The 12,172-nt window shown below is 44.1% G+C and overlaps 2 protein-coding genes across 13 annotated transcripts in view; one reads left to right on the top strand and one right to left on the bottom strand.

Annotated features, from left to right (window-relative positions):
* Positions 1–12,172, bottom strand: part of LOC124046819 (dynactin subunit 1-like) — an 808,447-nt gene that overhangs the window by 553,697 nt on the left and 242,578 nt on the right. The gene's annotated exons all lie outside the window — the stretch shown is intronic.
* Positions 1–12,172, top strand: part of capn3a (calpain 3a, (p94)) — a 68,847-nt gene that overhangs the window by 54,042 nt on the left and 2,633 nt on the right. For 2 of the 4 annotated variants that reach the window (XM_046367592.1, XM_046367589.1), the window contains exons 15-20: positions 2,834–2,891; positions 4,390–4,463; positions 6,576–6,644; positions 6,775–6,853; positions 10,866–10,982; positions 11,913–11,965. In XM_046367592.1, coding sequence (XP_046223548.1) covers positions 2,834–2,891; positions 4,390–4,463; positions 6,576–6,644; positions 6,775–6,853; positions 10,866–10,982; positions 11,913–11,965 — 450 coding nt within the window. The remainder of the gene's footprint in view (positions 1–2,833; positions 2,892–4,389; positions 4,464–6,575; positions 6,645–6,774; positions 6,854–10,865; positions 10,983–11,912; positions 11,966–12,172) is intronic. The other 2 variants (XM_046367593.1, XM_046367590.1) reach the window with 1 other exon arrangement.

Raw genomic sequence — 12,172 nt, 5'->3', positions numbered from 1 at the left:
CCTGTATATCTGTCATGTTACTGTAATACACCTCCTGTATATCTGTCATGTTACTGTAATACACCTCCTGTATATCTGTCATGTTGCTGTATATCTGTCATGTTGCTGTATATCTGTCATGTTGCTGTTTAAACCTCCTGTATATCTGTCATGTTACTGTATTACACCTCCTGTATATCTGTCATGTTACTGTATTAAACCTCCTGTATATCTGTCATGTTACTGTATTACACCTCCTGTATATCTGTCATGTTACTGTTTACGCCTCCTGTATATCTGTCATGTTACTGTATTACACCTCCTGTATATCTGTCATGTTACTGTATTACACCTCCTGTATATCTGTCATGTTGCTGTATATCTGTCATGTTGCTGTTGTTATCAGACCTGCTGTATATCTGTCATGTTACTGTTGTTATCAGACCTGCTGTATATCTGTCATGTTACTGTTGTTATCAGACCTGCTGTATATCCGTCATGTTACTGTTGTTATCAGACCTGCTGTATATCTGTCATGTTACTGTCGTTATCAGACCTGCTGTATATCTATCATGTTACTGTATATCTGTCATGTTACTGTATATCTGTCATGTTACTGTATCACACCTCCTGTATATCTGTCATGTTACTGTATTACTCCTGTATATCTGTCATGTTACTGTTCTGTCATGTTACTGTATATCTGTCATGTTACTGTATTACACCTCCTGTATATCTGTCATGTTACTGTATATCTGTCATGTTACTGTATTACACCTCCTGTATATCTGTCATGTTACTGTATATCTGTCATGTTACTGTATATCTGTCATGTTACTGTAATACACCTCCTGTATATCTGTCATGTTACTGTATTACACCTCCTGTATATCTGTCATGTTACTGTATTACACCTCCTGTATATCTGTCATGTTCCTGTATATCTGTCATGTTAATATTGTTATCAGATCTGCTGTACATCTGTCATGTTACTGTTACTCCTGTATATCTTTCATGTTACTGTATATCTGCCATGTTACTGTATTACACCTCCTGTATATCTGTCATGTTACTGTATATCTGTCATGTTGCTGTATATCTGTCATGTTACTGTATATCTGTCATGTTACTGTAATACACCTCCTGTATATCTGTCATGTTACTGTATATCTGTCATGTTACTGTAATACACCTCCTGTATATCTGTCATGTTACTGTATATCTGTCATGTTGCTGTATATCTGTCATGTTACTGTATATCTGTCATGTTACTGTATATCTGTCATGTTACTGTATATCTGTCATGTTACTGTATATCTGTCATGTTACTGTATATCTGTCATGTTACTGTTGTCATCAGACCTGCTGTATATCTATCATGTTACTGTTGTTATCAGACCTGCTGTATATCTATCATGTTACTGTATATCTGTCATGTTACTGTATATCTGTCATGTTACTGTATATCTGTCATGTTACTGTATATCTGTCATGTTACTGTATATCTGTCATGTTAATATTGTTATCAGATCTGCTGTACATCTGTCATGTTACTATAATACACCTCCTGTATATCTGTCATGTTACTGTATATCTGCCATGTTACTGTATATCTGTCATGTTACTGTATCTGTCATGTTACTGTATATCTGCCATGTTGCTGTATATCTGTCATGTTACTGTATATCTGTCATGTTACTGTATATCTGTCATGTTCTGTATATCTGTCATGTTACTGTATATCTGTCATGTTACTGTATATCTGTCATGTTACTGTATATCTGTCATGTTACTGTATATCTGTCATGTTAATATTGTTATCAGATCTGCTGTACATCTGTCATGTTACTATAATACACCTCCTGTATATCTGTCATGTTACTGTATATCTGCCATGTTACTGTATATCTGTCATGTTACTGTATCTGTCATGTTACTGTATATCTGCCATGTTACTGTATATCTGTCATGTTACTGTATATCTGTCATGTTACTGTATATCTGTCAAACTGTATATCTGTCATGTTGCTGTATATCTGTCATGTTACTGTATATCTGTCATGTTACTGTATATCTGTCATGTTACTGTATATCTGTCATGTTACTGTTGTCATCAGACCTGCTGTATATCTGTCATGTTACTGTATATCTGTCATGTTACTGTATTACACCTCCTGTATATCTGTCATGTTGCTGTATATCTGTCATGTTACTGTAATACACCTCCTGTATATCTGTCATGTTACTGTATTACACCTCCTGTATATCTGTCATGTTACTGTACATCTGTCATGTTACTGTATATCTGTCATGTTACTGTAATACAGCTCCTGTATATCTGTCATGTTACTGTAATACACCTCCTGTATATCTGTCATGTTACTGTATATCTGTCATGTTATTGTATTAAACCTCCTGTATATATGTCATGTTACTGTATATCTGTCATGTTACTGTATATCTGTCATGTTACTGTTGTTGTCAGGCCTCCTGTATACCTGTCCTGTTGTTGTCAGGCCTCCTGTATACCTGTCCTGTTGTTGTCAGGCCTCCTGTATACCTGTCCTGTTGTTGTCAGGCCTCCTGTATACCTGTCCTGTTGTTGTCAGGCCTCCTGTATACCTGTCCTGTCCAAAAATGATTTGTTTAACTATTTGAACTCAGATCTGGTTCACAAATTAATTTGATGAGGTTCTATGTATCAGGTGAGGAGGCTTTCAGACATCAAAAGATAAACACAAACAACTACTGGCCTTGAAACATTAACAACGTTCATGTTTAAAATGTTAGAAGTGTCCAGATACAAACTCAGGTGAGTCCATATGCCCTTCTCCCACTTTCTCCTCTCTCACAGGAAATGGAAGTTACCGCCAACGAGCTGAAGAATGTCCTCAACAGGGTTGTCTCCAAACGTAAGACTAAGCGTGTTTCTCAATATGCATACAACCGTACTCCACACGCTTATGCTCCTGAGTACGTTCTCTGAGGAGATTCTCTTGAGTACGTTCTCTTGAGGAGGATCTCCTGAGTACGTTCTCTTGAGTACGTTCTCTTGAGGAGGTTCTCCTGAGTACGTTCTACGAGGAGGTTCTCTTGAGTACGTTCTCCGAGGAGGTTCTCTTGAGTACATTCTCTGAGGAGGTTCTCTTGAGTACGTTCTCCGAGGAGGTTCTCTTGAGTACGTTCTCCGAGGAGGTTCTCTTGAGTACGTTCTCCGAGGAGGTTCTCTTGAGTACGTTCTCCGAGGCGGTTCTCCTGAGTTCGTTCTCCGAGGAGGTTCTCTTGAGTACGTTCTCCGAGGCGGTTCTCCTGAGTTCGTTCTCCGAGGAGGTTCTCCTGAGTACGTTCTCCGAGGAGGTTCTCCTGAGTACGTTCTCCGAGGAGATTCTCTTGAGTACGTTCTCCGAGGAGGTTCTCTTGAGTACGTTCTCCGAGGAGGTTCTCTTGAGTACGTTCTCTTGAGTACGTTCTCCGAGGAGGTTCTCTTGAGTACGTTCTCGAGTACGTTCTCCGAGGAGGTTCTCTTGAGTAAGTTCTCCGGGGAGGTTCTCTTGAGTACGTTCTCTGAGGAGACTCTCGAGACGTTCTCCGAGGAGGTTCTCTCGTGTATGTTCTCCGAGGAGGTTCTCTGGAGTACGTTCTCCGAGGAGGTTCTCTCTGGGGTACATTCTCCGAGGAGGTTCTCTCTGGAGTACATTCTCCGAGGAGGTTCTCTCGAGTACATTCTCTGAGGAGGTTCTCCCGAGTACATTCTTGTGAGGACGATAGTGTGGAAAACGGATAATATTTTTGTGGGTAGCTAGCTAGCTATCAATTCTTCGTCAGTTAGCCAGCGATCTACGACACTACAGTTGGTATTGTAGGCAGGTAAACATGTCCAAATGAACACAGTATGTATTTATTAATGTATTAAAGATAAACTATTGTTGTCAGGCAATTTATGAGATGTGAATGGACAACTTTTCATTCTGAAGTCAGAGTTAACTTTCTTTCGCTTCAGCTCAAAACCAGTCGCCATTTATTTTTTTCAGGAAATGTTTAGTCATTTTTTTAAATGTTGTTGCATTACATTATGTCAACAATATTTCAGTCGAAGATTGCGTCGATGTATGCAAACCAAGTACGCATCTGAGAAGGGCCCTCCGTGCTCCGTTTCGCATATTTTGATTTGGATTCGTACCCCCCCGACCGTTGTGTGCTCCAATTCGCATGCATATTAAGAAACATCCTAAACCTTCACATTACTGTCATCTTCTGCATCATTAGAGAAGGGCTTCAACAAGGCCGTGTTTCTGTTTACGTAGTCTGCCAATGACAGATTAGCCCTGCACTGACACCTGATTCAACTAAGTTAGGGTTTGTTAGTGATTGGTTGATTAGTTACAGTATCTCTATCTCATTCTTCCACAGATAAGGACCTGAACACAGAGGGTTTTAGCCTGGAGTGCTGCAGGAGCATGATTGCACTCGTGGACGTATCCTCTGTATCTGTGTTGTCTGTAGAGAGAGACCCTCCTGGGTCAGGTTGTGTTGTCTGTAGAGAGAGACCCTCCTGGGTCAGGTTGTGTTGTCTGTAGAGAGAGACCCTCCTGGGTCAGGTTGTGTTGTCTGTAGAGAGAGACCCTCCTGGGTCAGGTTGTGTTGTCTGTAGAGAGAGACCCTCCTGGGTCAGGTTGTGTTGTCTGTAGAGAGAGACCCTCCTGGGTCAGGTTGTGGTGTCTGTAGAGAGAGACCCTCCTGGGTCAGGTTGTGGTGTCTGTAGAGAGAGAACCCTCCTGGGTCAGGTTGTGTTGTCTGTAGAGAGAGACCCTCCTGGGTCAGGTTGTGGTGTCTGTAGAGAGAGACCCTCCTGGGTCAGGTTGTGTTGTCAGACCCAGGTCAGGTTGTGTTGTCTGTAGAGAGAGACCCTCCTGGGTCAGGTTGTGTTGTCTGTAGAGAGAGACCCTCCTGGGTCAGGTTGTGTTGTCTGTAGAGAGAGACCCTCCTGGGTCAGGTTGTGTTGTCAGACCCAGGTCAGGTTGTGGTGTCTGTAGAGAGAGACCCTCCTGGGTCAGGTTGTGTTGTCTGTAGAGAGAGACCCTCCTGGGTCAGGTTGTGTTGTCAGACCCAGGTCAGGTTGTGTTGTCTGTAGAGAGAGACCCTCCTGGGTCAGGTTGTGTTGTCTGTAGAGAGAGACCCTCCTGGGTCAGGTTGTGTTGTCAGACCCAGGTCAGGTTGTGTTGTCTGTAGAGAGAGACCCTCCTGGGTCAGGTTGTGTTGTCAGACCCAGGTCAGGTTGTGTTGTCTGTAGAGAGAGACCCTCCTGGGTCAGGTTGTGTTGTCAGACCCAGGTCAGGTTGTGTTGTCTGTAGAGAGAGACCCTCCTGGGTCAGGTTGTGTTGTCTGTAGAGAGAGAGACCCTCCTGGGTCAGGTTGTGTTGTCTGTAGAGAGAGACCCTCCTGGTCAGGTTGTGTTGTCTGTAGAGAGAGACCCGTCCGGGTCAGGTTGTGTTGTCTGTAGAGAGAGACCCGTCCGGGTCAGGTTGTGTTGTCTGTAGAGAGAGACCCGTCCGGGCCAGGTTGTGTTGTCTGTAGATAGAGACCCGTCCGGGCCAGATTGTGTTGTCTGTAGATAGAGACCCGTCCGGGTCAGGTTGTGTTGTCTGTAGAGAGAGACCCGTCCGGGTCAGGTTGTGTTGTCTGTAGAGAGAGACCCGTCCGGGCCAGGTTGTGTTGTCTGTAGAGAGAGACCCGTCCGGGTCAGGTTGTGTTGTCTGTAGAGAGAGACCCGTCCGGGTCAGGTTGTGTTGTCTGTAGATAGAGACCCGTCCGGGTCAGGTTGTGTTGTCTGTAGTGAGAGACCAGTCCGGGCCAGGTTGTGTTGTCTGTAGAGAGAGACCCGTCCGGGTCAGGTTGTGTTGTCTATAGCAGTGGTTCTCAAACCTCTCCTCGGGACCCCCAGACATTTTCACGATTGCGTTGTAGTCCTGAACTAGATCACCTGATTCACTTAGTAAAACGCCTTGAGGATTAGTTTACAATGTGAATCAGATGTGCCATCTCAGGAATGCATGTAGAACATGCAGCAGTTGTGGGTCCCCATGAGAGGTCTGAATTATCTAGAGAGAGCACAGCCTGTTGGTATCACAGACAGGGCCTACGGTGGACAAACATCAGGGTAAATTCACCTTTTATTGCAGTAGTTCTCAGTAGCACGTGCCCGAGGTCATGGGTGTTACCGAGGTCGTGGGTGTTACCGAGGTCATGGGTGTTACCGAGGTCATGGGTGTTACCGAGGTCGTGGGTGTTACCGAGGTCATGGGTGTTACCGAGGTCGTGGGTGTTACCGAGGTCGTGGGTGTTACCGAGGTCGTGGGTGTTACCGAGGTCATGGGTGTTACCGAGGTCGTGGGTGTTACCGAGGTCGTGGGTGTTACCGAGGTCATGGGTGTTACCGAGGTCGTGGGTGTTACCGAGGTCGTGGGTGTTACTAATGTAACAACCAGGAAGTGTTGAAATATCTTATTCAGAGGAAGTGACTTTGTGGACAGGAAGTGATTGTAAAGTGTTCCATGTTGACGTCCGTCACTGTGGTCTTAACTAAAGCTAATGTCTAGATGGATGGGACGGGCAGACTCAGCCTGCAGGAGTTCAGACATCTCTGGAACAAGATCAAACAGTGGCAGGTGAGAATGCTCTTCTTCATCATCCTCTTCTTCATCATCATCTTCTTCAGAATACAGGGTTTATCTCCACTCCCAATGACACTGTAAATAGGGTCAGATTAGTAGATGTAATAAATGCTCTGTTTCTCAGGGGATCTTTAGACACTACAGCTCGGACCAGGCTGGCATCATCAACAGCTACGAGATGAGAAATGCCATCAACGATGCAGGTTAGTTACCAGATACAATCGAATAGAACAGATCGTATCCCTGTTTCGGCATCTACAACAAGATGGAAAGACATGTCCTCTATAGCAGTGATGTAAAGTACTTAAAGTTATCTTTACTTTACTATTTGTATTTTTGACAACTTTTACTTTACTACATTCGTGAAGAAAATAATGTACTTTTTTACTCCATACATTTTCCCCTGACACCCAAAAGTACTTGTTACATTTTGAATTTTCACACACTGTATGTATACTTTTTTCTATTGTATTCGTGACTGTATGTTTGTTTATTCCATGTGTAACTCTGTGTTGTTTGTGTCGCAGTTATAAATGAGAACTTGTTCTCAACTGGCCTACCTGGATAAATAAAGGTGAATTTAAATAAATAAAAATGCTAACCAGGGCAGGAAAATTATCAAATTCACACACTTATCAAGAGAACATCCCTGGTCATCCCTACTGCCTCTGATCTGGAGGACTCACTAAACAGAGAACATCCCTGGTCATCCCTACTGCCTCTGATCTGGCAGACTCACTAAACAGAGAACATCCCTGGTCATCCCTACTGCCTCTGATCTGGAGGACTCACTAAACAGAGAACATCCCTGGTCATCCCTACTGCCTCTGATCTGGCAGACTCACTAAACAGAGAACATCCCTGGTCATCCCTACTGCCTCTGATCTGGCAGACTCACTAAACAGAGAACATCCCTGGTCATCCCTACTGCCTCTGATCTGGAGGACTCACTAAACAGAGAACATCCCTGGTCATCCCTACTGCCTCTGATCTGGCAGACTCACTAAACAGAGAACATCCCTGGTCATCCCTACTGCCTCTGATCTGGCAGACTCACTAAACAGAGAACATCCCTGGTCATCCCTACTGCCTCTGATCTGGAGGACTCACTAAACAGAGAACATCCCTGGTCATCCCTACTGCCTCTGATCTGGAGGACTCACTAAACAGAGAACATCCCTGGTCATCCCTACTGCCTCTGATCTGGCAGACTCACTAAACAGAGAACATCCCTGGTCATCCCTACTGCCTCTGATCTGGAGGACTCACTAAACAGAGAACATCCCTGGTCATCCCTACTGCCTCTGATCTGGCAGACTCACTAAACAGAGAACATCCCTGGTCATCCCTACTGCCTCTGATCTGGCAGACTCACTAAACAGAGAACATCCCTGGTCATCCCTACTGCCTCTGATCTGGCAGACTCACTAAACAGAGAACATCCCTGGTCATCCCTACTGCCTCTGATCTGGCAGACTCACTAAACAGAGAACATCCCTGGTCATCCCTACTGCCTCTGATCTGGAGGACTCACTAAATAGAGAACATCCCTGGTCATCCCTACTGTCTCTGATCTGGCAGACTCACTAAACACAAATGCCCTACACTTGTACTACTTAACTATATTTGAGCAATTAAATTTACTTTTGATAGTTAAGTATATTTAGACTTTTACTCAAGTAGTACATTTTTCACTTTTAATTGAGTCATTTCCTGTTTACTTTTACTCAAGTATGACAGTTGGGTATTTTTTCCACCACAGCCCTATAGAAAGCAAATGGCCGCCCTCTCCTTTCCAGGAAGGATATCATTTTTATTTATCTTCATATGGTGATTTATACCCTTTACGTTCCAGAACACTCTCAGCAATGACGTTAAGTTCTTAACATTGAGTACTACAGTAGATATACAGTGTATTCCGAAGGTATTCAGACCCCTCCACATTTTTCACACTTTGTTACATTACAGCCTTATTCTAAAATTGATTTGTTTTTTCACCCCTCATCAATCTACACACAATACCCCATAATGACATCACAATACACCATAATGACATCACAATACCCTATAATGACCTATAAGATACTCATACATATTCACGAGATTGGGGGGACGGAACGTTGTGAGTGGACAAACATCAACAAATAGGGAAATGACAGCTGTCTCGTTTAGCTAGCTAGCATGCTAACATTAGCTAGTTAGCTATTTTGCTAACATTATCTGTTGTTGCTGGGCTTTTAAAAAATGTTATCCATGGCTCAGGCAGCCAAGTCGACACAATGCTGTTTGGCTCAGTTCAGTCGCCCTGAATAGAAACGTAGTCTGAAAGATGACAGCACGTCATCTAACTGGTCTCACATAACTTGATATGCCCGAACCAGTGGTGTGTATTTATAAGGGAAGCCAGGCTTATCCAAATATTTGACCAATAAAAACATGAACATTATAAAATACATTTAACTTATGTCTCTGTTTTTACATTTAAAAAAAAATGTTCAACCAATTTCGCAAGTCGCTGAATCTCACCAGAGAAATCATCCGAGCGAGGAAAACAGCACCCCTCTCTGTCTCAGTATGTGTAGACCATGTATCTGATGCTGTCTCAGTATGTGTAGACCATGTATCTGATGCTGTCTCAGTATGTGTAGACCATGTATCTGATGCTGTCTCAGTATGTGTAGACCATGTATCTGATGCTGTCTCAGTATGTGTAGACCATGTATCTGATGCTGTCTCAGTATGTGTAGACCATGTATTTGATGCTGTCTGGACAGGGAAACAGCACCCCTCTGTGTCAGTATGTGTAGACCATGTATCTGATGCTGTCTCAGTATGTGTAGACCATGTATCTGATGCTGTCTCAGTATGTGTAGACCATGTATCTGATGCTGTCTCAGTATGTGTAGACCATGTATCTGATGCTGTCTCAGTATGTGTAGACCATGTATCTGATGCTGTCTCAGTATGTGTAGACCATGTATCTGATGCTGTCTGGACAGTGAAACAGCATCTCTTTGTCTCAGTATGTGTAGACCATGTATCTGATGCTGTCTGGACAGTGAAACAGCATCTCTCTGTCTCAGTATGTATAGACCATGTATCTGATGCTGTCTGGACAGTGAAACAGCATCTCTCTGTCTCAGTATGTGTAGACCATGAATCTGATGCTGTCTGGACAGTGAAACAGCACCTCTCTGTCTCAGTATGAGTAGACCATGTTGCTTCTGTAGAATTTGATTGATTGATGCCAGCAAGCATTTGACCTCCCTTGATAAAAAATAAAATAAATAATTAGCCAATCAGCATTGAGCTGAGCTCAACTGTGGGTTGTCTTCACACCAATCAAATCACACCCGGAGCAAAACGTTAGCATTGTCAGAAAAACGTCTGTTTTTGGTCTGCTGGTGTTGTTGTCCTGCAGTAGCTAGCTTGCTAAATCGGCCCTTTCCTAAACCATGTGTGGAAACAGGGATTTGGATTTGTGATTTTGACTTAAATCGTCGCCAATGATTATATATTGTGCCACTGGCCTGAGATGATCGAAGTTCAATATGTAGCCTGGTAGGCTCACGTTAACTAGTTAGCTAACTTAGCTCGTTAATTGTTGCCCATGTGAGGAAGTAAAGCTGCCTACCCGTAGGTAAAATGCTTGAGCAAGCTTATGAAACCAAAAAAGTAAAAGCTATGAGAGCCATCGACCGTTCTGTTAAAGGGAAAGATAGGAGGACGGCATAGGAGTTCAACTAGTCGACAAGTAGGGCGAGTTCCCAATCGTCCTTTACTTGCACCCCACACACACACATAGAAATCAGTACCAAGCACAGCCACATGATATTTAGCGGCATTTCTTGGACAAAATCGTGTTTTTTTTGGTATCACTAAAGTTTGTTTTGAGTGAATTAAACTCAGCACATATAGCGCTCTCCAGCCTCTATTTTAACCACACCCAAAGTCCCACTTTGTTGCACAATGTTACCAGGGTCTATGAGCCAGGAATTCAAGTCCGAGGGACGCGGTAAGAAAAGTGTTCAAGGACATCTGTGACATTGTTAGAGGTCATTTAAAAGTCAAGAGTAAATGTATCCAAACCCTAGAATTATCGTTAAATGGCCGCCTGATAACAGACTCCATCCACTCCACAGTCTAATCTCTACGTCCAATATATTTTACAGTCTTGTCACTACTCAGTTATTGTGTCCTTTGTGTCCCGTTCAGGCTTCCGTCTCAACAACCAGCTGTATGACATCATCACCATGCGTTACGCCAATGAGGGTATGAACATCGACTTTGACAGCTTCATCAGCTGTCTGGTCCGGCTCGAAGCCATGTTCAGTAAGTCCTGCACACTCTTCACCTTAGTGTTCTGTCTGGTCCGGCTCGAAGCCATGTTCAGTAAGTCACCCACGCTCTTCACCTTAGTGTTCTGTCTGGTCCGGCTCGAAGCCATGTTCAGTAAGTCACCCACACTCTTCACCTTAGTGTTCTGTCTGGTCCGGCTCGAAGCCATGTTCAGTAAGTCACCCACACTCTTCACCTTAGTATTCTGTCTGGTCCGGCTCGAAGCCATGTTCAGTAAGTCACCCACGCTCTTCACCTTAGTATTCTGTCTGGTCCGGCTCGAAGCCATGTTCAGTAAGTCACCCACGCTCTTCACCTTAGTATTCTGTCTGGTCCGGCTAGAAGCCGTGTTCAGTAAGTCCCGCACGCTCTTCACCTTAGTGTTCTGTCTGGTCCGGCTAGAAGCCGTGTTCAGTGAGTCCCGCACGCTCTTCACCTTAGTGTTCTGTCTGGTCCGGCTAGAAGCCGTGTTCAGTGAGTCCCGCACGCTCTTCACCTTAGTATTCTGTCTGGTCCGACTAGAAGCCGTGTTCAGTGAGTCCCGCACGCTCTTCACCTTAGTGTTCTGTCTGGTCCGACAAGAAGCAGTGTTCAGTAAGTCCCGCACGCTCTTCACCTTAGTATTCTGTCTGGTCCGACTAGAAGCCGTGTTCAGTAAGTCCCGCACGCTCTTCACCTTAGTATTCTGTCTGGTCCGACTAGAAGCCGTGTTCAGTGAGTCCCGCACGCTCTTCACCTTAGTATTCTGTCTGGTCCGACTAGAAGCCGTGTTCAGTAAGTCCCGCACGCTCTTCACCTTAGTGTTCTGTCTGGTCCGGCTAGAAGCCGTGTTCAGTAAGTCCCGCACACTCTTCACCTTAGTATTCTGTCTGGTCATGTTCATGTTTTATTGATTGATTGATGAAATGGGATTTTTGTTTACAGGGGCGTTCCAGGCTTTTGATCAGGATGGTACGATCAGACTTAGTGTCTTGGAGGTAAGCTTCTAATGCTAATGAATGACGTGGAACAAACATGATTTTACTACCGCCTTTGGGGCTGTGTTGACAGAAGACGTGTGTCAGCACGCTAACAGATACTACCCCTCTGTCCTAACAGATACTACCCTCTGTCCTGACTGATACTACCCCTCTATGTCCTGACTGATACTACCCCTCTATGTCCTAACAGATACTACCCCTCTA

The sequence above is a fragment of the Oncorhynchus gorbuscha genome, linkage group LG10, assembly GCF_021184085.1.
Source record: "Oncorhynchus gorbuscha isolate QuinsamMale2020 ecotype Even-year linkage group LG10, OgorEven_v1.0, whole genome shotgun sequence".
In the NCBI taxonomy this organism is placed as follows: domain Eukaryota; kingdom Metazoa; phylum Chordata; class Actinopteri; order Salmoniformes; family Salmonidae; genus Oncorhynchus; species Oncorhynchus gorbuscha.
Note: the sequence above shows the minus strand (reverse complement) of the source record. Positions and strands in the feature narration are given on the sequence as shown.